This window comes from Perissodus microlepis, chromosome 16 (assembly GCF_051167445.1).
Source record: "Perissodus microlepis isolate ML-2025 ecotype Zambia chromosome 16, ASM5116744v1, whole genome shotgun sequence".
Classification (NCBI taxonomy): Eukaryota; Metazoa; Chordata; class Actinopteri; order Cichliformes; family Cichlidae; genus Perissodus; species Perissodus microlepis.
The window spans coordinates 26,571,454-26,598,071 of NC_140476.1; the positions used below are offsets into that span (position 1 = coordinate 26,571,454).

At 40.1% G+C, this 26,618-nt stretch overlaps 1 protein-coding gene across 1 annotated transcript in view; it reads left to right on the plus strand.

Annotated features, from left to right (window-relative positions):
- Positions 1-26,618, plus strand: part of LOC146371046 (SH3 domain-binding protein 4) — a 46,540-nt gene that overhangs the window by 12,292 nt on the left and 7,630 nt on the right. The window contains exons 2-3 of the mRNA XM_084954682.1: positions 8,629-8,850; positions 9,623-11,979. Coding sequence (XP_084810808.1) covers positions 8,727-8,850; positions 9,623-11,979 — 2,481 coding nt within the window. The 5' untranslated portion in view covers positions 8,629-8,726. The remainder of the gene's footprint in view (positions 1-8,628; positions 8,851-9,622; positions 11,980-26,618) is intronic.

The window sequence follows — 26,618 nt, forward strand, 5'->3', positions numbered from 1 at the left end:
CACCCAAAAACTTGGGGCCAGAAAAATAATTTCCTACGGTTTTGTACTTGAAAAATAAAATAAATGTGTCATTAATGTAAAATCACAATCTGTCATATGTTTAATTTATTAGCAGGCTTTGTGCCCAAGGCGAAGTCGTGTTTAATTAGCTCACCGCGCACAGGCTGGTGTTGGGATTTTAAAACCCAACACAGAAGATCCTGTTACCGGTGGTACTTGTAAATATGTGCACCCAGACGTTCTGAAATATTCATGTTTTGTGACAGTAAACATCAAAGCAATAATCAGCCCTGTCTCTTTAGCCTTGGGTCTGCTTAACATTTAGTGCTAATTAACAAACATCAGCCTACTTAAGGCTGAGTCCACTCATAAAGTCACTCACGCACTCGTTGTCATGGTTTTGAAACAGATATTTTGTTGCTAGTGAACGTGAAGGTGCCTTTGGAACCAACTTATATGTTTCCAAGTAAAACAGGCAGTGTTGGAGTTGATATTAGTTAATGTACCTGTCCTCTTATCTAGTGGTTGATTCGACTGTTATCATTAACACTTGCTGCATTTCTTTGTCATTTCTGACAGCTCTACTAATCTAGGAAACTAATTTAAAATTACACATGCATAATTAGCATACTGGCATGGTCATTTATAAAGGCAAACTGTACCGGGATTGAAATTAGTTTATGTTGCAGTACAGATGCTTGCTTAACAGCATATGATAACTCCACCCCAACTGCTGTGCAGGAAATGGATGCTGACACTAAAAAAGTTGTTGTGTTGTTTTTTTTTATAGGTTTAATAACATTTCTGTAAGCTACAAACCTCATACAGACATTAAAGTTAGAGAGTCTGGGAAAAACAAAACATTTCATAACTAAGAGTCACAGGGAGAGCACATTATTTCTAAACTGTGGGCTTTTCTATAATGAAGATGCCCACTGTGCCTTATAAGCTGTTCAAAGGCTCTTTGTGATTTCCCTGTGAATCTGTAATAAAAACCAGTTGGCACCAGCATTTTCCTGAGGGACATCCACCCTACAGGAAGTGAACGGCTGAATAAAAGGAGTGGCACGGTTGACAGCTTTGCAGAGCACTTCCTCTGCAGGGACCGTGAAGGAAAGGCTGAGTGACTTGACTTTTTCTTCAAGCTGAGATGTTCTCCCACGGCCGCTGCAGTGAACTGAAGTGTGGAAATCGGCTTAAGGCGCCTCAGCAGGGTCAACTATCTGCCGTTCCCGCTGCATGCCTAAATTGACCACCTCACTGCCCTGACAGGAAATGAGAGCAGAGGTTGGAGAATGACGGATGTGATTATAATTCTATATTCATGGCCTCGGTTTGCATCGGAAGAAATCGTCTCACGCTGCAACGCAGTTAACACTTCCTCCTCCCACTCCCCCTTCTCCTCCTCTTATCCCTCCTTCTGCAGACAGTTTAAAAGACAGAGCAGCAGACAGCCTGAGGGCGGCTGGGCTTTAACTGGGCTGACAGTGGATCAGTACCATTAAACAAGTACGCAGAGAAAGACAGCAAAACAAAAGATATGACCAAATTATCTCTCCTCGCTGCCTGCAGTACAGTCCACTGCACCAGAGTTTATTGGACGATTTTGAACCTGTTAAATGGGATGTGTAAATAATTTAGAGTTTATTGCTTGTTGCTCTGTAAAGATGTATTTTAAGGATGTACATTTTAAAGCTAGAAGCCAAACAGTAGTTAAAGGCGACAAGAAGTCTCCTTTTGGACATTTACACTGGGGGAAATAATTAGTTGCTGAGTTTGTAAGTCTGCTCACTTTCAAAAAAACGAATAGTCTCTTATTTTTATGGTAGCTTCATTCTAATGGAGAGAGACAGAATAATATAATATTCAGAATATCAGTCAATTTAAAGCTTCAGTTCCCTCAACAGACTTTCTGTAAAACTGAAGTGTGTAGACTGGCTAGGCCACTCATAAAGTATTTTTTTGCGTTAGCCACTCTTTTGTTTCCTCGGAAATATATTTTGGGTCATTGTCATACTGGAAGATCCCCAATGACCTATCTTAAGTGTTCTAGCAGAATGAAGGAGGTTCTTCAACTCCAAACTGGAGTTGCTACTAAAGTTTCATTGTATTCCTGATAAACTTTTCTTTTGGTCATTTGGTCTGTGCAATCACAATTTCTTAAATTCCAAAAAGCTAAAGTTTTTTTTAAACCCTTGCAGGGCCCTTCTGTGTGTGGAGTATGGGTTTTTAGCATGTTTTTTCTCAGGGAGCGCCGGTTTCTTTCACCTTTAAAAACATGGTAAGTTAATGCTGTCTGTCTTGTCCCAGGACACAATCTGAAGTTCATGTCAGGAGTTTAAACTTTTCAGGTAAATGAAAGTTAAAAAAGGTTCCAGAAACTAGAAAATACATTGAGAGACTGAATGTTCGCACATGTATTTCATAGATGATGTAATGCTTACTGTAACTTTAGACAATAATAGAAAATGTATTTTTAAATGTCAATTAGATGAACAAAGCTGCCAAATTTGTTGAAAGTCAAGAACAGCCTGAGACTGTATACCCCCACCAAGGCTGGAAATAACCTCCACTCTAACACTAAGCATGAATTAGTCCCTGGATCCAGATACACTTGATATTTTCTTGGAAACTGTCTCCCACCTTTTCCTATTTCGGTTCTACTAACTCTATTACCTTGCACTCATGCAGCTTTCTGCTCATATACTGTACATCTTCATCAAGTCTTTATTTGCTCAAGTATTTCTGTCCACACACTTGGTTTGTGTGCATTACTCTTTTCAGAGAGCCTTATTTAGCTGAATTGCCTCCACAGTCAGGCTTTAGGTCTTTACATAAAATTATTCACAATCGATGAAAATAAAAGACTGTTACTGTGTGTTCTCTGGTCACTTGTTCTGCATGTATCTGTGTCTGTTCTACTGTGGCTTAGAGGAGAATACCAGCCACAGCTTTCCTTTTTGACACAATCCTCCCAATGAGAAACATGAAATTGTGTGAAACTGTTATGGAAGTCAGTTAAAGCAGTTACACTTTGCAGAAATGTTATTAGAAAAAGTCTGGAGGGAGAGTTTTTGACATGTTGTTAGCAAAGAAGCCAGCTGAGCCTCATTATGGCCTCTCCAAACGCCTTATTACCAGGCAGCATGTTGTGATTTGCATGAATAGAGTCTTCTTGTTGCGCTTTCTCAGATATACATGCCAGAAGGACCTCGCCCACCATTGTTTTACAGTGTTAAACAGTGCAGGGTGGTCAGGCTGAGGTTTGGATAGCTGCTGCAGCAGACCACCCAAAGTTTACATCTGACCTCACCTCACCCAGGTCTTCCCACTCGTTTCAGATGAGATCCAGACAATATGCCATTGAGCAGAGCATGCTAACATTGGTTTTGAGTTAATAGTGAGAAAACTGTCTTTAGGGCTGGACTAATGTGGATTATAGTGATATTTTTGGATTATAGCTAATTTTTTTCTTCATGAACCTGTTTGTGCAGCAGTTTATATTCAGAAAGGAGCTTTAAGGATGGCTGGAAATCCAATAAGACATCAGATAAAACAATAAATGGGGACACAAGTTAAAAAAAAATAAAATTAATGGTCAAAAACATGAAGCTGTACTAAAAGAGTGGATTTAAAATCTGTATAAAGCTGTCACTACACTCTGCTCCTCTCAGAGCCTCATCAGGCTGTTTCAGCAGCTCAGAGCTGCCAAGCAAAAATGTGCCCCACCAGAGGATTTTGGCCTGAACGTTGGAAAACCTAAAAACGGCTCGTGCAGATGACCCAAGGGACCCACTTGCTTCATCCAGCAAAAAACTCAGACATGGACTATATTTTGGCACATGAGCATGTAGTCTTATGTAAAGTCATAAGAGGCATTCTTATAACTGATACAATTACAACCAGTGCTACAGCTTTAATATTGGTGTAATGTACATGAGTAATCGTCTTAATTAAAATTGCCTCAGAGCTGTTGTTTTGGCCACTTGTGGGCAGCAGAAGTGAATTATGATACAATCATCATACAATGCAATATTATATCACCTTTACTGGTGGCAAAAATGCTCATGAATGGGAATCTGATACTCACTTCATTTCATTGCACTTGGTTACCTCCAACACCGGAGAAAATACTGAAGCGTTTAGCTGGTCTACTGGCAGTTCACCTGAAAAATGCCTTTTAAAAAATTCTGGCCAGCAGAGGCCAAAAATGAATGTGCTAGACCTGCGTAAGGCTCCATTCACACAAGTCTAGAGACTGGCTGGCGTGTACCTGGTAGGGTCGTAAGTATTCCTCAACTGCTTGCTGGCAGCTGCAGTGAAATCGGGTGTTAAGTTCCAGTCACACAGCATTAGAAACTAGTCAATCCCCCAGTAACCACCATTCATTAGTGAAAAATGTGTATTCCTCGGCAAATGTTTGTGGGATGTTGCTTGCTGTCATTTGGTGAAGTGGTGACCAGTAGGGCTGCAGCAGTTCGTTGCCATAATCGATGATGTCGACTATGAAAATTAGACGACGTGAAATTTTACTGTCGACACGTCATATACTATTACCGCGTAAATGTATTAGTATATATTAGTTAATATTTTTATTTATTTATTTTTCTCTGATGATCCTATTGAGTATTGTTAAAAACACATTTGATTATTTTCAAATTCATATGTTTCCTAAGTCATTACTTTAATTTGCTGTGAGACGAGACAACAGGGTGATATTCACAGGTGGGCAGACCTGAACATGTGAGGCACTGGAGCCTAGAACAGGAGGTTTGCCCACAGGATGAGAGTTATTGAAATGATCATTGACTAATTGACTAATTGAAGAAAAATTGGCAGATTAGTCGACTACCAAAATAATCTTTAGTTGGTGGCCATTTCTTTAGATGGAAGATATCTCCAAACACTCCATTTTGTGCTGTCCCTCTCTGAATCATGAAGTGAACATGCATGTATAAGCTGCAGTACCAGCAGGGGAGATCATATATTTAAAGCCAAGAAGCTCCTAGCGACCAAAGATAGTATGAAGTACAGTCCTTCTATGCTAGTAACGATTAAGCTAGGCAGCTAATGTGTATTTATATGTAAATGTGTTAATAATGTCTGTTTAAGCGCTTCCCCTTGATAATTTTCATTTTGGTTTGAAATGAAATATTTCCCTCTGCTGTTACTGAGCTTACTCAGCTTCTGCATGTGTGACTGTGTTATAAATAGGCACAGTGGACCAATGTGTCTATTATATGCTTGACCTTAATACTGGTTTGAACAGAGACCGTTCATTAAAAGTTGCACATTTAAAATGTATCTGCTGCACCAGTGAAGTGAGTCTCTGTTTCTAGTTTGTGTCACACTTTTTCGAGTTTCACTTAGGTTAGGTATGTAGCGAGTGTTTGCAAACAAGTCAATATCTTCCATGCAGTCTGCTAGTGACTTAAACAATCTCAGGGAGGGTTTTGGTGCAGCATTTTAATTCTGATTGTGACTCAGCGATGACCAACAGCTTCTAGCAACCACTCACCAACTGGTTGGAGAATGCACATTTTTTCCAGAGACTGCTAGGGAGTTTCCAACCATTGTAAATGAGGCCTAAGCTAACAAAGAATATAACATTTGTGGGCAAGACAACTAAAAGAGGTTAAAAAGTCTAGTTTTTTTTAAAAAAGTTAAAAAATCTATCCTAAATTAACTTACAGTCAGTAGATATGCTTACCTGTATTTGCAGCTCTATATGCACAGAATTTCCATGTACAACCTTCCCACAGCAAACTGGCCATATTCTTTGACAAGTAATTTATCTTGTTGAAAACACTAACTAAACAGTAGCCCCACAAGAACGTGTCAGTGTTTAAACTAAAGACAATAAAGTCATTTTTATGACAGTAGTGATAATGGCCTTTGTTGCTAATGTACCTTAAATTCCATTGCCCAGCCTGTGCTAATACTGAGAACATGGCACACAGATACAGTTTTAAGGGTTATTGCACAAAACAAAACCATATTTAATGTGCTAGAGAATAATGAAGGTTAATCACGCACACCTTTATGCATTGCTACAGCTATAAAGTGAATCTTTGTCTCCCAGCAGGATAGAGATTAATCATAAGCTGGTATTTGTTGTGCCTGTTAGGACTCAGAAACCCTGCATGTGGTTTTATGGGGATACTATAAAGTAGCTGATGCTGCAGCTTTTATATACCAAATTAATAATTTTGCTTCAATGAATGGGCTGTTAATAGTTTCCAAAGCATAAGACAGTAATTTCCCCTGATGTTCTAAATGTCAACAGCTGACAGTGGGAAGCTGTAAAGCTGTGACTTCTTGTTTTGGAGCTAAAATCAAACTTTAAAAGCAGAACCTAAAGCAGAACAGCTGTTTGTTTGAACCTCTTCCTATCCCCTTTGTGTCTGAAACAGTCTGTATATCTATGTTTTATGTGAAGCAACAGAATGAACTGAACTTGAATCTTTAAATGCTTCAATGAGTGTGATGTAAAGCAAAGAACATACATGTCCTGATTGAACAAATTTAAACTGGAACGCTCAAACTTTAGAGTTCCAGTTTAATTAAGCAGTAACACACGTGGTGCACATAAGATTCAAAGAAGCCTGTAAAACTTTGGCTGCAGTGTTTTTGATCTAATGTTTGGTGTATGTGTGTGAGCTAGAAGCACACCAGGGTTGCATGCAGCTGTCTAAGAGGATCTCCTGCTGTTATGTGATGAAATACCCTCAGTCACCTTTTTCATTGCACATTGTATAGGTTTCCATAAACTGTATTTGTTTTCCATTAAAAATTCTGATTTCATTCAGTAGATCAATGAAAATAGTTCAAACTAAGATAACTGTTAACAAAGCAGAGAACAGGAAATTGGCTTTACCAGATTTTATGAAGGTGGCATTCAAAGCCATGAATATTAACATCGTATTGATGTTAATGATAGACAAAGTGTGTCTGACATCTGCCAAAGTTAGCTGAAGCCAGAATACTGAAATGGTTCATGTATGGTGCTTTTGTACTTGAGCAATCGAAGCACTTTACACAAGCTACACCTAAGTGCTTTCTATTTAACATTCTCAGAGCAAGTTCAGTATCAGGATTCTTTGGCATACAGACTGGAGCAGCCATGGATTGAACCACTAACCTTCAGATTAGTAGATGACCTGCTATAACTCCTGAGCTACAGCCCAGTGAAAGACTGGATGTTTGCTTGTATAGTGCAGTACAGCTGCAAGTCTTCCTCGGCCTCTTCCTCCTTGCACTTTATGCCATCTTTGAGCTGACTGTGTTATAAATTATGGATTACAGTGAAATGCCTGGTGTCTCTCAAACTGCTATGTTCCACTGACCCATATCTGCTGTTTGCATTTCTTCACGCTCCTGTTCTTTAAGCCTTGTGTTTATATTGACTGCAGTGGGTTTAAAGTCTTGTCTGATGCCTGGCAAGGACTGCAAGAGCAGACAGAAAGTTATACTAAACTATTATTACAATGTGTGGAAATATGTGCCACGTGTAACTCAAAAAGAGAAAATAAAAGTCCAATTATTCTATCCTAAAACTATATCAAGAGACATTTCATTCAATATTTGGTATTGCACTAAAGGATGTTGAACACAAGCTATGTTGTATCGTTCACATTTTCCTGTGTGAAAATATAAACTGCTTCACAGACAGACACACAGTTACTACAGCAACTGAGCTCTTAAAACGTTTTTTTTTTTCGAAGCACCACAGACATGTTGGAGCATCAAAGGTGAATGAATCAGTTGCTGTTGTTTCCACCTGTATAGAAATGCTATTTACAGAATAGTTTCAGTTTTAAGATGAAACTATATTTGTAACAACTTTTTAAAGATTCGTGTGTTCAGCAGGAACCAGACAGCCTGGGGCTGAGAAACTAACATTTATTTGTTTTGGTATTTTTGGAGGATTTATTAATAGAAGGAAAAAATACAGACTACTAACCTTAACCTTTATCAGTGTGATAGTAATCACTTTGGAGGAAACACTGATCCTGTGTTATATTTATGTGTTTTAGTTAATTTGAATCCAACAGCTAAGAGTGAACAGCAGTGTGAGTTTGCCTTCTGTTGACCAAAGATGAGGGAATATTTTGTGTTTTAACTTGGTCATATCTGGCAGCTGACTTGTCCCCTGAATATAACCCTTCTGCGTTTTAGATTTTAGAAGCTCAAAAACAAGATAATCTCTTTTTTCTTTCGAGTATGTTAATTATTACAGAAATAGTCTTATCACTAAGGAGAAGATTAGTCTGAATAAATAAGCTAACATTTATGAAGATTAATTGCTATCATCGCCCAGGCAGCCAAAACTCATGTGTGTGCTTAATTTTGTATTCTACTGATGTTTCTTTTTTGGGCTGAATCTGTACATGAATATCCTGAACTCCTGAAGGAGCATCAAAGAGTTTTAGGAGACTTTAATCATCCAAATAATTTTGAACATCCACTATATCTATACACACTGGTGTTTAGTTTGTCTTAAAGAAGACAGAAAACCAAAAACATTCAGATTAAAAGATGGTTGAAAATCTTACTTTGAGAGGACGCGTTGGTATATTCTAAATAATAATTAATAACTGCTGACTCAATATATTCTCTGTCTTACAGTGATCATGGGAGGCTGTTGACATCTGATCTCCCCGTTAGCTCAGAGGACGCTAGAGTAGCTCGAAAACACCGCCGGGTGTGCAGTCACTGGTCCAAACATGGCTGCCCATCGAATCAGAGCCACGACGAACAACAACGCTTCCCTGCCTCGCTGCAAATCAGAGGGAACGCTCATCGATCTCACCGAAGGAGTGTCAGAAGCCAGTCTCACCGATGTCAAAGGTCAGCAGACCTGAAAAGCGTATTGAAATTAATGACACAAGAGTCATTTATTTCTTTTTTTCTCTGCTTTTCTCTCAGGTTTGAAGAACTTTACTTTAAATAAGCTGATTACAATTTTTCAGAGATAAACTTTGATAAATAATACTTTTAAGTGCTTTTTAGGGTAAATTTTTCAGTATTGTTAAAACTAGGAATAAAGTTTAAATAAACCCCAGACTCAGCAGTGAACTTCTTTAGATGCAGACTCTGTTTTGTAGTTGTGTTTATGGGGATTATAGATACTATCTTTGATAATTGTAGAGCTCTCTGTAAAATCTTGTGTAAACAACTCCACAAAGAACATTCTAACTCATTCCGCATTGAGCCATCATTCTGCCATACATATTGTTGTTAAGTGTAGGTAAGATACACAGAAACCAAATCCCCTCCCCCCCCCCCAAAAAAAACAAAAAACAACAAAAAAACAAAACAGGGGCATGAAATAGTGAGAGACCTTTCCTTCCATGTCTGCACATCTGGTAGTGACACTCCATAGCTGAATATAAATGGCCCAGGTTCTGCATATGTAGACAAAAAATATTTAGTTCTTGAAATAATTTGTAATAAATAAAAATTTGTTAAAGCCCTATTTCTAGGATTTTAGAAGTTAACCCTACTTCTCTATAGAAACACTGAAAAGTTGATGACTAGCACTTGCCTTATATACATAATGATGTATTTCACCACAAAAATATCACACTTTCATGTTTTTTTTTTTTTTTTTTTTTTCCAGTGCCTTCTCCCAGTGCCTTACGACTGGACACAACTGCCTCCTTTGGCACTGCCAGGGAGGTCGTTGCCATTAAGGACTACTGCCCGTCTAGCTTCACCACCCTGAAGTTCTCTAAAGGAGATCGCCTCTATGTTCTGGACTCGTCAGGAGGAGAGTGGTGGTATGCCCACAATAACAAAGAGATGGGTTACATTCCTGCAGCATATGTGGAGCCCATTAACTACAGAGACTCATCCTTCAGCGACAGTGGGATGATTGACACTGTGGGAGACTGTAATGAGGAGGCAGCCAAAGAAATGGACCTTCTAGGCGAGTGGGCAGGAGTGATTCTTAAACCAACCACCTTCCAAAATGGAAATCCTTTTGCAACTAACCATACCTCTACAAATCCCTTTCTAAACGGGGGTCCCCAGAGCTCACTTGATCAAAACAGTAATGAAAAATCAGTTGATCTTCTTCTGTTTGATACCGTCACTCCATCGTTGCCCAAGTCCACCAGCAGCACTGCTGACATTAATGGTTTTGGCAGCGGTGTTATCAGTTTGAACCCTGTAAGTCCTGTGGGGGTCGGTCAGGTTATGCGCAGAGACAACCCGTTTTTTAGAAGCAAACGTTCCTACAGTCTGTCTGAGTTATCCATCCTGCAGGCACAGTCCGATGCTCCTCAGGCCTCTGCTAGTTTCTTTGGAGGCCTTAAAGCACCAGCACCAGAGCAGTTCCAGAGCAGGGAGGATTTCCGGACTGCATGGCTCACACACCGCAAGTTGGCCAGGTCCTGCCATGATTTGGATTCCCTTGGCCAGAACCCAGGCTGGGGCCAAACACAGCCGGTGGAGACTAACATCGTATGTCGACTAGACAGCTCAGGCGGAGCTGTCCAGCTTCCGGACACCAGCATCAGCATCCATGTACCAGAGGGCCATGTCGCCCCTGGGGATACACAGCAGATCTCAATTAAAGCTCTGCTAGACCCACCGCTAGAGCTCAACAGTGACCGCTGTACCACTGTCAGCCCTGTGGTGGAGATTAAACTCAGCAACATGGAAACCAAAACCACTGTTACCCTGGAGATGAAAGTGTCTGTTGTGGTAAAAATGGAGAGCAGGCAGACTACTGAAGTCTTGTGTGTACGAAGTGATTGTAAAGAGGGACCTTACACTCCTGTTCCTCAGGCATACATGTATGGAGACACAGTCCAGGTGTGCCTGGATAACCTTGAGCCATGTATGTACGTGTGTGTCGTGGCTCAGGCTCAATCCTTATCTCCAAATTCCACAGTTTGGGAGCATGTGGTTAAGAAGATCACTTTAGGAGTGTATGGTCCCAAACACATCCATCCATCCTTCAAAACAGTGGTGGCTATGTTCGGCCATGATTGTGCACCAAAGACACTGTTGGTGAGTGAGGTTGGCAAGCAGGCCCAGTCTGCACCACCAGTTGCTCTCCAGCTCTGGGGCAAACACCAGTTTATCCTGTCCCGACCGCAGGACCTTCGTGTTGGAGTTTATTCCAACATGGCCAATTATGAGGTAAAGGCTAGTGAGCAGGCCAGGGTAGTTCGAGGATTCCAAGTTAAGCTAGGCAAAGTCAGCAGGCTTGTCTATGTCATTGCATCACGCGCAGACGATGTGTCGGATTTCACCCTAAGAATCCAGGTCAAAGATGACCAAGATTGTATACTGGCCCAGTTTTGTGTCCAGACACCAACACCGCCACCCAAAGCAGGCCCAAAGACATCAGCGCAACGGCGATTCCTGAAGAAGAAGGAAGTTGGTAAGATTGTCTTGTCTCCTCTTGCCATTGCCACTAAGTATCCTGTTTTTCAGGACAGGAGAATAAACAACCTGAAGTTTGGAAAGTTAATCAAAACTGTCATACGACAAACAAAAAATCAGTACTTGCTTGAATATAGGAAAGGAGATTTTGTAGCTCTGTTAAGTGAGGAGAAGATCAAGCTGAAGGGCCAGTTGTGGACAAAAGAATGGTACATTGGATATTATCAGGGCAGAATGGGACTTGTTCATTGTAAGAATGTGCTAGTGGTCGGCAAGGTTAAGCCAATTTACTTCACTGGGCCTGACCTCACAACCTCATTGTTACTTGAGCAGATACTGAAGCCCTGCAAGTTCCTCACATATATTTACGCCTCTGTAAGAACTATATTGATGGAGAACATTGGCAACTGGCGAGCATTCGCAGATGCCCTTGGATATGTCAACCTACCCTTAACGCATTTTTGCCGCGCTGAGCTGGACAGCGAACCAGAGAGGGTTGCATCAGTGTTGGAGAGGCTGAAGGAAGACTGCAACAATGCCGAGAGCAAAGAGAGGAAGTCCTTCCAGAAAGAACTCCTGACAGTAAGTTACTACCTTGGCATCCTCCTCTGTAGCAGTGACATAGCGTTTTCTTTGAGCAACCGATTTGAAGAAATGAAAATTGTTCTTTTCTGTTTTAACTTTTCAGTTTCATTTCGATACATTATGGCCTTCATTGGTCCAATTAGAGGCATTATTTGTTCTTTATCCCCTTGGTTGGACACTTGTTTCTTAAAGCAAAATTATCCCTCTGCTGTGTTATCTTCCCACAGCTGCCATAGGATTTAGGCTGTGGTCCAGTCTACTGATTCTGCTGGGAGTGCAGTCAATAACTGCTGTGTAGGCATCGCGGTCTAATCAAGACCGAGGAGCTATGCAGAGCAGCAGAATACTTTGTCCCCATGAGTATGCTGATCCTACAAATCCAATAGATAGCATAGACTGCACTTATAATTTTTTTTACTTTATGTGCAAATAAATCAAACACCAGGAAAGAAAAAAAAGTGTTGAGAGCTTAATGAAACTGGCTCTTACTCTGGTATGTACACTAAGACATTTCAGGAATGGAAACAATAATACTGAATTAATTAATTCTGTGAGGCTACCGTGTGATTGATGATGAGAAGTAACCCAAACTCTATTTTTTGGTGAAAAATGTATGTTTTTCATTTGTGTCAGTTCCAATTACTATGATTTTGACCAGTGGTTGTGACAACTTGGGAAACAAATCCCGTATTCTTAGGTTATCATTAGGGGTTAGGGTTAGCGATACAGCTCAGCCAGTTAGAAAGAAACACAGGTGCTTGTCAGCTCATAACAAAAACCCTTTTCTTTACGTCTCTTTTTTCAGTTGGGCTTTAAGTAGAATATCAAATGTGGAACGCTTTAGCAAAGTTTAACATTTTTAAGGATTTTACTGGGGCTTTTCTTCTAAAGTGAACAGATGTGTCTGAAGCCTGGTCATTATGCTTATGTATTGTGCTTTTTTCTTTTCAGTGCATTCAGCCTTTTTTTTTTTCTCGGAGGGGGAAAGGCCAAAATGCTGAGCTGTGTTCACTGTAAATGTGCAAACCAGCTCTGTCTGGCACTCGGTTATACATCTTCTGTCATGGAAATGTGGATTTTCGCCTCAGCGCCTCAGGCTGTCTGGATATCGAGCTTCATCCTTACATGCCTAAACACACTGTTTGTGGAACTGTGCTCCGTAAAATTTGGCATTTTTCATTTTACGACTTACATTTTACACGTCTATGTGCCCCTGAAATATTACCGCCTTTTTAGTGGGCTGTGTCCCCTTTTGACTTGAGGCACTGTTTCTACGTCTTGTTTCTGTATCAGTACATTATCCTCCTGAGAGTTTCTCGGAGGTCACAGACATCTTACAGCTGAAGTAACGCCGAGCAGAAACACTGTAATTTACACAGGGTTGTAAACACTAGTTAGAAACATTTATAGACAGAGAAACTGCAGTATGGAAAAGAACATAATAAAAGGTGGTGACTGAAAATATGCCCTGCTGGGTACTTTGAACATAGGCCTGTTTTTATGTTATTCCTGTCTGGATTACACGTAAACTACTGGTTACTCTCAGGACAATCAAAGCACGCAATGATCACTCAGATTCGGTATCACGAACGGTTGTTTTACCAGCGTACATATTCTTGTTTGACCGATGTGCAAACACTGCTCCCCCCCCCGAAAGCAGAATCATTCGCGTGATCAAATCTTCACTCCTCTGGAAATTGAGCTATTTTCTGTGTCGGGGGGACATTCTCCAACGATTCGCCTGTGTGCCATTTGACGTGCCATTTTGAAGTCTATTTTTAGACGAAAGAGAACCAAATCAAAAGCACTGTGGCTGCACCAAAGAGCAGCCTTTGTGTTAAAATGTATGATGCTTTTTTAGTGTGCTTTGATTATTAGTAGAGAAAAGGAACATTGTGTGTATATATGCACACATCCAGTCCTGCAATACATCTTCCTTCGCAACGATTATGAGCTTCAGTTTAAGCTACACCTGTATTGCAGAGGCACAAAAGGTATTATGTTATGAGATGATTATGTTATGTGCTTATATTGTAACTTGGCCACTGATGTATGCTGTGTTCCAGAGTTTGTGCTTAAGGTGACATCTTTATAAGCCATGTTTTGGTCCACCAACAGTCCAGAACTAATTTTCTGTAATTTAGAACAGAAACTGAGCAAATCTTCACACTGGAGAGGCAGAAACAAGACAACGACTTGAGACTTACTTTTGCCATGTGAGTAACTTGCAGATCTTTTATAAACCGTAACAGGAAGGCAGAACAGCAGGGAAGTCTGTCACTCAGACTAATTCCCCATACATCTGCATGATGTTTTATTCAGGAGTAAAATCAGTAGGGCTGTACTGCTGTGCTCATATTCATATAAATCCATCAATTCTTTTCTTACATTTTTTAATTTCCACAACATGTTGGATTATCTGAGTGTTTATTACACTTCAAACCAATTAGCTGGTTTCAATTTAAAATATTATTTTTAATATTACGACAACCGCGGGTATTTTCTGGCGCCACCATCAGGTCAGGGTGTTCTTACACTAACTAACTTAGTGTAGCTAAGTTTTTTGTTGTTGTTGTTTTTTTAACAGTAGTCAGAATACTAAACTAGGATTAAAGTGAATTTTTTTTGGTTTGCTGAGAGTGATTTTCAGAGAGCAATATAGTGCATTCTAGTGTTTTTTTCCATAAGGTTTGTTTATATCAACAGGCAGGGACAAGCTTGACGTCTCTGTCGATACCTTGGGAGTACAGCTGGAGATTTATTTCAGCTGTCTCTGTGTGACTAACTGGAGTCTGTGATTTTTTTCAGTCATTATGAAAAAAAAAAATCTGTGTTATAATGCTGTAAAAATGTCTCATCTAAACAAAATAAGCATTTTCTTTCTCATAATAACACAGCCATAGATGGTAGATGTTTTAAAGGAAGTAAAGGGGAGACATGCTGTGGACTACATGAACATTTAGCACCCTAAACAGTGTAATAAATGGGGAGTGATTTCAGATTTATGGACAGCTCAGTTGGCAACAGAAAAATAAAGTGGCATTATGTTAAAAAAAAAGAAAAGCATTTACACCATCAATGTACTTTCCCTTTACTTTGTCTACAAACCATTTATTTGTGGAGCAGTTTATACTCCACCAGTGGACGGTAAAAACACCATCATGAGGCAAACTCACAGGTTAACCCTTTAGAGCCGGTCGGAGCGGGCACGCTCTGTTTTGCGTAACTATTTTTAAATCCCGGTAGCTCTGCAACCACGTAAGCTAACGCAATAATTTTTTTTGCATATGAAACAGGAGGAGTTGTACTTACATCTTATGCCATCAGCTTGTCCTAGGTCACAGTTTCCTTCCACATATAGCTTTGCAAAAACTGCATAAAAAGCACTTGCAGCAACAAAAACATAATATTCCAGAAACACGCTTTGCCGATCCGATCAGCTGTTCATAACACTTCCTACGTTGGAATAGACGTCAGCGTGAACTTTTGCATGTCCGCCATTACCTGCCCGAAACCGGAAGTGACGTCATTTTTGCGGAAATGTAGTTTTTTTTTTATCATCAGGGCCTCAGGGCCTATACTGGTGTTTTTATAAGTTATCTTTGACTTTATGACTTTCTGTGTCGTTTCTGGGATGCTTAGGACTCATATTGCACTGCTGGAAATAGTTTATTTTGATGCATATGCTGCTTTTTTGCAAATTTGCAGTATAATATTTATTTTCGTTTTTCCTGCAGTGTATAAAAATTGGTGTATTTCAAAAATAAAACTATGAAGACACTCAAAATAAATTTCCTGTGGTAGGAAACTATTTTGTGCAACTTTTTTGTATTTACAGTTTTGAGGGATAAGCCTCTTAAATTTCTCTAACTAGAAATATATGTTAAAAAAGCAAAAACGATTTTCAATTTTTTTGTAGTTTATTGCACTTTTTTGCAATTTATGTAATTACTATGCACTTAATGAATACATATTATTAAAATCTGGGCTATAATGGTTGTATTGATGTATAGCAACTTGAAATGCTCCCAAAAATGGCACCACACCATGTAAACATATAATATAAGCTCTGGCGGACTTGGTTCTATGGTAGGTCTTAAAGGGTTAAATCTCACCACACTTAAACTTGATGTTAATGGGGTGTGTTTATTATTATGCTCAATTTCACCCTTTCAGATGCTGCTTTGAGCTTTAGGGAAGTTTTAAATTCTAAAAAGTGCTAGACTGTTATTTCATTTAATACATCTTTTGTGGAATTGTTTCAGTGCGTAAATACAAATAGTGGTGTGAATATAGCTTCCATCGCACACGTAATAGTTTGGCCCTGCAGGACAGTCAGATGTGAGTTTTGTTGGTATGTAAAGAGAGTTTTGTTGTTGTTGTGGATAATGGAAATGATCCAAGTTATGTCTGTTGGATCTCAAACCTGCAGATGTTTCCTGCCTCATTGTTCCCAAACTAAACAGAAGATGCAGTTGTGGACTAGTAGGCGCCTGCAATCCATACGACCCCATTGTCTTCCTTGACCCAGACCCAGCACATAGGACCAATTTGAACTTGTCTGAGGCAGGTGGATGATGTCTATGAACAGATTGATATTTTAACAGTAAAAATGAGCAACTATGAGAAATCACTCATCTTTGGAAAAGAGAGTTTATTACAGAGAAATGTCTCTTTCCAAAATAAAAGCTATACTATACTCTTCTTCTGGGGTATATTCTCAGCAGCATATTAAACATATCAGGTCCCCATAAGGAGAATCATGTGCTAACGGCTGTCTAAATGACTCGGGTAAAGTTTGTAGCACGTGTGCTTGTTGTTTTTGTCTGCTTCCACTTGTCTTTGCACTAGGATGATGTCGGCATAAATGTGCAGTCATATTCATTGTGTTCCCACTAGTGCTGTCAGCGTTAATCTGAATTGATGTTAACGCCACAACACGGCAAATCTACGTTAACGAGCTACCGCGGATCGCCCCGTGCGTGAGGCTGGACGGCCAACACGTTAACGAGCAAACTGCGCTAACGCAGTAGTTCCCACCATGTAATTGAGCATTGCGTGGCACATCCAACATACTGTTTTACTTTTGTCCATGACGCGCTTACCTTCAGGGTCATGCTTCACATGAAGACCAAAATAGTTCCAAAGGCCAGATCTGAATGAGGGTGGGGGAGGTTCAATTTGCCATGTTGCAACGAGCTTAACTTCTGTCTTGCTAGCTTGCGCTGCGCTCAGTGGATCTGCGCTCGACAGTGCAGCCTAGGCGGAGTAGTCGAACGCAGATCCACTGAGCTCTCAACACAGACAGCATCGTCAGAAGAAAAGTTGATAAAATAAATTAAAAATTTTGTATTGTTCGATACATATGCGTACCGAACCAAAAGCACTGTATCGAACGGTTCAATGTCGATACGAGTATCGTTGCACCCCTAATATATATATATATATATATATATGTATATATATATATATATATACACATATACACATATACACATATACATATATATATATATATATATATATATATATATATATATATATATATGGTTCTGTAATGTTGAGGTCCAGGCTCTGGGAAGGCCAATCAATTGTTGATAACGTTTGTGTGGTTGATTTGCGTATATTCAGGTGTGCTTTTTACTTCATATTTGGGAACATTGTAATCCAGGAAAAATGAAAGCATTACCAGTCAGATGCTTTCCAGCTGAAGCAAAATCTGACTGTACTTTCTTTTCTGTGCTCAGAATTACTTAAATTCTGACAAAACCCAGACATTACTGGCTGAAATGGGCTGGAGGTGACGGGTTTTAACAAACACATGGAAAGTAGGGAGAATTTCATGGACCTTGTGAGTTTAAGACTATTGGCATGATTTATTAGTCTTTCAATAACAAAATAAAACAGGGTCCGATAATATGGGAGCCATCTTCCTAGTCAGTTTTGAGTGGAATGTCTCTAGTAGAGAGCCAAACTTTGTGACCTGCCACATAGTTGGGAGAGGAGGGTCCTCCTGTGGTCTGCCAGTTGTTTGTTCTGCTCTGCTGTCTAAAGAAGCGCTGCCTTAATCTGATTCCAAATCCTATAGCAGTGATGTAGGTGGTGGTGGACTGATGGCCCTGCCAACTCTTGCTCCTTGGTTTGAAACGACGATGCTTCAAAGACTGTCATTCCTGTTGCTGATGACGTGAGTGTATTGTATGTGCACTCAATCCAAAGCAACTGTGAGCTGGTAGACCAACTGGTAGACTGGTTGGAGAAGGCTGTACAGTGCACAGAGCTACACCGCTTTGTCTGGCCATTTCTTTGGGGTGAAACCAAGAGGAAAGGCTAACCTAAGCACCCAGCATTTTACAAAAATCCTTGCACACCTTAAATGACTGACACTCGCAGTCTGAACCGGTGTCATTAGGAATGCTGGGAAGGTGAAAAACGTGGTGGATCAATAAATTAGCTATCTCTAAGATGGTGAGCAATTTAGATGGTGCTTTGAAGTGGAAATATTTAGAAAATCTTAGACTTCAAGGATTACTGCATTCCCTTCAGAAGGACAGTAACAAAACCTATGCCAATGCCAGGGTCTGTTGGTAGGGAGTAGGGCTGGGCCATAACATACTGTTCACGGTAATACTGGTATAATGTTGGGCAATGATAAGAAAATGAAATATTGCGATAGAATATGGGTAAAACGTGCATGCGCAGTGCCTTTGTTTTCATGCGCAAATGGCGGAAAAAGCATGGCGGAGACGGAGAATGAAAAGGGCGAAAGCGGATCGTTGAATGAAAAAGATGAACCAGAATTGGTTTGTAAAAATGCTGCAACTTCAGTGGTGTGGAAGTGGTTTAGCTTTCGTCTGTCAGATACAGAACAAAGCACTATTTTTGGTAGAGTATGCTAGCGGGCCGTTGTTATTACCGTGTTTTTTGGAAAATACGGCACACTTAAAATCAATCTTTAGATTTTTCTGAAAATTGACAGTGCCCCTTATAATCCCGTGTGCCTTATGTATGAATTCTGGTTGTGTTTACTGACCTCGAAACTATTTTATGTGGTACATGGTGCTCGAAAGTCTATCGTAGGCAGGAGCCTCGCGGAGTGATACGTACTGTGCTTCAACATAATATTACCGTATTTTTAAGTTTTGTGAATATTATACATAGTTATGCTGAGGATATGTCGGCCAATTTCCACTGGAAATGCCTTTTGGTTAAACTGTTAGCAAGGAATTTGCATTTGCACTGTTAAATTTTTATATAACTTTAATGCACATAAAAAAAAAAAAGCTGCTTGTTTAAGTGAAAATACAGTGATGTTTTTTTTGCACTGATAAAGTTGTGGAGTTGTAAAGTATTTTGTCTAGTGTCAATTATATCGTCAGTTATATCGTTATCGCAAATTTTCAAATGTATATCGTAATAAATATTTTTGGTCATATTGCCCTGCTCTAGTAGGGTCCAGAGGTTATAATAGATCTGATGGGGGTTGTAGGAAAGATTTATTTAAGGCATAGACCGAGCAGGCTGACACATAAGAATAAACCTCCCTTTCCAGAGCAGACCATCAGAATGTTTGTTTAATAAAGTTTCTGGTTCAACTCACTCGAGGATGGCATGCAAATCTCCCAGCATTGAGCCCATTGGATTACTTGAGAGTGTATGGAGGAGGGAACATAAAGGCAGTTGGAAGGGCCTCTTCCTATGTCTGGATCATGTTGTCTGGTCTTGGTTGACTGTGGCTTCATGTCAGTCTCTCCATGTTAGTTCACCCATATTTATGGGAGGAGCATCAGGACATTCTTTGGGAATCTGTGTCTGGTATTATATCCCTGGATTTTGAGCAATAGGTAAAAGGAAATTTAGAACACCCACAAACAGTCCCTACCCAACATGACAAGGACTCGACCTCTTAGAGCTGGGGTGTCAAGCGCCAGTCCTCGAAGGCCAGCATCCTGCTTGTTTTTGAGATATCCCTGCCCTACCTGCTGCTGGTTACCTGGATCAGGTGTGCTTTGCCAATAAGAAGGAACCAATGTTTCCACTCCCTCTGGGGCTAGCTTAATGGCAACATCGTCGTTCTTTTCAGATGAAGATAGACAGGATGTAGCTTACCATCTGAGCCAATGTTCTGGGAGATTGATTGAGTAAGGGAGGCATCTACATCAATAATCTAAAAACCTGGGGGAATAGTCAGGTTTGGAAGTCTGTATCGGCTTCTGGAGACCAGAGAAAGGAGAGAGTTGGTGTGGTGAGCATAGCTAGAGGAGCCAGAGTTCTGCTGTTCTGCTGCAGGAAAGCAGGGTAACTAACTGATAAGCAGGCAGGTAGGTTGATAATCAAAGTCCAATTCCAGTTTAGCTTGGAAGTCAGTTGTGAATTCTTCTTGGGGGCCACATGGGTATGAAGCACACACTAAGAGTTTCCTAAAGATGAAAACAGCGGGTATGTATTTGTGAAAAAACCAAAGCATGAAAAGAAGAGTCTAACGTTACAGCTACTGAAGCTGAACTTGCTGGGGAAGGTGGATGGGAGAAGCCTGCCTTTAAAAGCACAGAAGTGTGATAAAGAATGGCCATGAGGTGTGTGCATCCAGCTGCTTCACAATCTTATTAACTTCCATGCACCAGGGCGGCAACCTGCACACACATGAGAACACTCTCCAGAGCACGAGAGCGTGACACTAAGGGTTTTGTGACAAAGATATGTCGGGGGAAAAAATTGAAATGTAGAATGAAAAATGTCTGACACAGTGTAAAATCACAGATTTCTAACTTTTCTGATTTTGTTTCATGAAATCTGCAATTAGGTCCAAGTATAATCAAGTTTCTGTTAAAGGTTCTATAAGTGAGAATTAGAAGCCTAATATAATGTAGCAGCAGATAGTTTTTTCCTATGAAAATATATACAGGAGCAGAGAATGAAGTCACTCTCCCTCTGTGTGTGTGTTGTAATCTGAGATTTTTTTATTATATGTTTTGGTAGCTAATCTGTGTGTGCATGTCGGTGCATGTGAGACCCTCCCTGTGAAACTGTTATGGAAAAGCAAAGAGAGAAAATGATGTGACGTGGTTTCATTTTCAGCTCAGTGTTGATTCTGCTGGTGTTTTCCTGTGCTTCACCCACAGCAGCAGGAAAACCTCAGCAGACGCTTTCATAGTGTCGGGCTGGACACCAAATTCATTCAGTGTCATTTGGTTGCATTCTGTTCACCAAGAAATTAGATTAAAAAGGAATTTCAGCAGCTTGAGAGTTTCAAAGTCTTGTCATAAACTGTAGTTGTTTCTATTAATTTTTCATGCTTTGTTTCAAATTGTACAAAGCTATTATCAAGCAGCAAATGCTGTAGATGCCATGCAAGCATTCAGATTTAATGTTTTGGGAGATACTACTGCAGTGAGCCTAAGAAAAAGAGCAGAAAAGTTGAATTTTAACATATAACCTAAATCATTTTATTTTTTAAAGTTGCAATTCTACTTTTCTAGGGCGTCGCAATGGATTCACATACTTCAGACACATTAAGGTTTCCTGATAACAGTACACTTATATCAAAGAGCGAGACATCTCCCTCAGGGGTTAGTAGAGACCCACCCATATCAAAAAATTGAACAATATTTATTGATGTTATAAGAAAATTACATGATTTCAACACTATGTTGCCCTAAACTGAGTGCTGTGTGATTGAGAAATTCTGGACAAGTTTTAACAGGCTCTCTCGGTCCTGCACTCCCCCTTAAGTTTCTTTTTAACTCACTCCATTCCTCTCCCCTTATCTGCTCATGGCCTGTTGTAACCTCAACATGATGTTTGGGCACGTTCAGGTTTTTACACTAAACTGTAAACCTGCCTGCTAGATGCTTACTCAGACACCACTCGTTTGCCAACATTGATTTGCCTCTGCAGTAATAGTGTGCATTTTAATGGAAAATGGCTAAAGCAGTAGAAATGTTAGGAAAATCTCTCTGCAGCTAAATCATAAAAATCTGAGGGAATAAACTTGTAAATATTTAATGTTTTTCTGACAAGTCAGTGTCATAACCTTTCTGTCTTTCTCTTCCACACAGAGGTGGAAACTGATTAAATCCAATTTTTATGATAATTTGCCAGCATTTGTGTTAGAAATATGAATGACAATGACAAAACATGTATTATTACAACTATTAAAATTCTTTTGCAAATGCAGTCATTTTATGTTATGACAAAGATTGGATGGTTAAAGGGAAATGTATAGACACCTAAGTCTATTACTTAAACACATTAACCTTACGTCTGAAAGACCCCTGGCTCGATTCCGAGGGGTACAAACAAACCCAGCCTGACTGGGTCTCACATTGCTGTAGTCCTAGTGCCTCTCCCAAGCCTGAGTAAAATGTGAGGAAGAGCAAAAACATGTGGCAAGTCAACATGTGGATACATCCACTGTGGTGGCCTCTTGGGAAATAGGGGATCAGCTGAAAGTACCTTCTGTTGATGGTCATTTGCAGTAGTAATGCAACAGTAAATGTAACAGTGTGATCACTTTGAAGAAAGTAGTGGAGTGTGATGGACCGCCTGTGGTGCTCTTAAAATGGGTCTTTAAATGACTGAAAAGACCAACTCCACAGACCTTTTCAGTGTGGACACTGATGTGAGTGTGTTGTAGCTTTTCTGTGGCAGCTTGTTCATTTTCATTGCAAGAGTGAAAAAAAAAGAATCTCCTTGCAACTTTGTGAGGTATTCCCAGTATGATGTGTAACATTTTTTGAGGTTTCTCCAGATATCCTCTGAGCATCATTTAAGTCTGATTAGGCTTTTGTGTTTCGATCTGTGTGGTTCCATCTCGATGGTGGCAGGTCAGTGCTGGCTTCCTCAGTAACACTGATGTTAGTTTGCTTTTCTTGTCAGTGGATATGCAGGACTTTGAAATGCATCTCTGATATTAGGATTCAGGGTTGCTCTGTGCCTGCTCAAAGTAATTGAGGTCTCTGGACCATATCAGTCTGGTCAAGATAAATGCCTCATAGATGAGTAGGGTACTTCCATACAAACTCAGGCAAATCTAAAAATGGAAAGAGTACAAAACTATTCAGAATCAGTTATAGTGAAGTGGCTTCAGTATATTTAATGAAGCCATGCAAAATGTTATTCTTAATACTGTAAAATTATAATGGCTGAAAAACATATTAAAGCTGTACAACCAAATAAGTTTTGAATTCAAGTAAAAAATTGAAGTATTGAAAAAAATTCAAGTATCACAATATGGTGATATTATCGGTAATCTAGAGATTTTTTTCAGGTCTTTTTTTTTCTACATCCATTCACAGCAACATTGTCAAGAGATATATCATAGTTTCAATAACAAAAACATGACACTGGTTTCTATTACTGTTTGACATAGAGTAACAGAAACCAACGTCCGTACTGTGGTGTGAGAAATGATCAAAAAGTCGAAAATTTAAGTATTCTGATTCTGAATTTCATGGCTTATGAGAGCATGTGGGATAGGTGGCTGCTCAAAACAATTTATGGTATGCAAAAGGTCTTTGATGCCACACACATCTTCTAGCTTTCATTCCTTTCACACCGTACACAAAAATACTGAATTCCCACCACGATCAGTCCTTTATGATTTCATGTCACTCATAATATTAATATTCTAAACATCCATCAGTCTCTATTGTTAACTAGTCCAGTGGGGATGAAGCCTATCCCACCTGACTCTTGGTAAAAGGCCAGGTACAGCTTAGGTAAGTCCCCAAAAAGTCAAAGGACTAGATCAGGGGTCCCCAAGTCCAGGCCTCGAGGGCCGGTGTCCTGCAGGTTTTAGATCTCACCCTGGGTCTACACACCTGAATCAAATGATTAGTTCATTACTAGGCCTCTGGAGAACTGCAAGACATGTTGAGGAGGTAACGTAGCCATTTGAATCAGCTGTGTTAGATCACAGACACATCTAATAACTGCAGGACACCTGCCCTCAAGGCCTGGAGTTGGGAACCCCTGGACTAGACGAACCGTCTGCTGTGCAAGTAATCACTGATCAACCTGATCTCCGAAACTCTATGTAAAGCAACAAGGACTTTTGTAAAATTATTAAATTATGATGCATGTCAGTTTGAATGATTACTTTGCTTGCCCCCTGATTTCCAGACTTTGGAAGACCATGAGGGTTACGGTCACTTAGAGGTCATAGGATTAATCGTTTAAGCTCTAATTCTGACCCAACAACAGGAAAATCAAAAGAAAAATTTCCATTGTTTCAACATAAAGCATCAAATACAAAGAGAATTTTGTATTGGCTCACTAAGTTTAGTATGTAATAAACACATTTCCTTCTGTCACCCTTAAAAAAAGACTGTGAGCTTTGCTCTTTCAGCTGAATGTCTTCTGTTCAGCACCAAAGAAACCCCACGTCCTGTTCTTCCTTTCAGTCAGATGCCGGTGTAGAGATTCCACAAGATCTTGAGGCGTGGGACCACGAGGGGGGTGGGGGACCTCTGTTGTATCTCAGAGCTAAAAGGGGATTTTCATTTCAAAGCTCTCACTCAGCTCTGCAGTTGAACATCTGACCCCACTGAATTACTTGCAGTGAGATCAGTGGAGCAAATCGAGCTTGGGAATAATAATAACATCCTATTTCTGGAGGAAGGCTCTGAAAAATGGCAAGGCCCATTATATGCAATTTGCGCTCTGCTATGCCATTTTTGTACACAGATCAATCTAGGTTTTTTTTTCCCCATCCCTGGCCTCCTTCCTCTTTTTTTTCCTCCCTCCACTTCCTCTTCCTCCCCCTCCTTCAGTGGTTGGGTGTGGTGAGTTGCTGCTTCTGGAATAACTGTCTGAACAACAGCTCGCTTACTCTCAGGAGATTCTGCCTTTTTGGGGGGAGTTACTTAAGAATTAGGAGAGTTCAGATGCAGGGTAAAAACCAGCAGCTGGGCTCTCCAATCTCTCCAATGTTTTGGTTTTTGAGGCTGATGCCGCTGCTCGCAAAGTGGTAAAGAGATGAGAAAGAACAGACAAGAAAGAAAGAAGTGTGCCAAAGATAGAGCACAGAGGCTGCAAATGGGTGAGGTGGAGGAAGTCAGATGGAAAATGAAGATGGGATAGAAAAATAATAAAGAGGAGATTGAAGTGGAGAGATTGACTGTCAGTTTTCTAGGTGAGGGGAAAAGAACTGCAACAGGACAATGGAAGAAACAAATCATTTATCAAAATTGTCATTGCTTTAGTTTGGTTGTTTTCTACAAGTCTAAAGGCACCCTCTCTCTCTGTGTGTTTGTGTGTGTGTTTTGGTGTGTAACAACAGACACCGAAACCACCCGCTTCGTTCGTTTCCACATCGCCGTTATCTCTGAAAATATGTCTGGAGGAATTTTCTTCTCATTTTGACTAGCAGATGATTTATGCAGCAGGGAGAGCTGCAGGGCTTCAGAGCACTGATTGCTGAGCTAGTGAAACAAACTCGGTGGCATTTAACAAACACACACACATTCAGAGAGTCCTATAACACATAAAGCAGCTGACATTTTGGAAAAACGCAGCACAGTAGTTGATTCCTCTATAGAGGTAGAGTATTATCCCACTGCATAGAAGCTTTTTAAATGGCAATAATGACAGTGTGCCCAGCTCGGCCTTCTGCAGTGCAATTATTAGTTTAGAATCAGACTCGGTGACTCGTGAGGGAGCCACGCTCTGTGATAAATACTTTACAACACGCCATCAAAAATTTACAGCAAGGAGAATATTTCCAACCACCAAGACGCTCCAAAAAGAGACCAAAGTGCGGATCCACAGAACATCTTCTTTAAACTCAAACAGTGAAATAGACCTCATTACTGCAGGGAAAAAACATTCATAGAACCTGTACTGTGTCTGGAGCTGCACCAGCATTACAGATCACATGTAAGATAGGGTTTGTAGCATGTTTACTTAAAATGCTGGTTTTTGGCTTACCAACATAAAACTTTGAAGCAGCAAAATTCAAGTTTTACTTAAAATAACACTTAATGTTTAAAATGTAAAGCAGAAAATCCTAACAGACTGAAGGATTACTGACCTCTCAGTCCATTATAGGCATGATAATGCCTGTAATGGACCGGGTGGTCATTATAAGGACCATTGCTACAGCCGACAGTTATTACACCACTGTGCTAGTACTCTAGAAAAGTGTGATAAGGTCTACCAGGTGGCCAGTGACCTGTCTAGGGTTAGGTTAAGGGTTTTATTGGGTTTTGTTTTAGCAACATGCTAAATAGGCACATTTTCAGAAACTAGAAGATGTTGCATTTTCAATGAAGTTTCGGACTTTTAAAAAGGGGTGGTTGTTAAAGAAACCCTACCTCCAACCCTAACACATACTGGGTCGCCAATGGTAGGGAAGGTAGCACCAGCAGGTAAGCTGCTTCAGTCATTCACATTCAGTTCAGATGCCCCTGTGGAACAGCAAGTGATTAGCTCACTCAGCATTGCTTTGTAGCTGATATGTGGTCGCTAGGGGACAATCCAGACATAAGCAGCCTAGGCAACCCCCTAATCTATATACCAACCTTTCATATGTCAATCAGCAGTATCCTTTACTCTTGTTGGTAGTTGCTTCAATTACTTGACTTCAAGCTATGAAAACATTAATTCTGGAGCCGCCCACTTTGCGCTGACAGCAG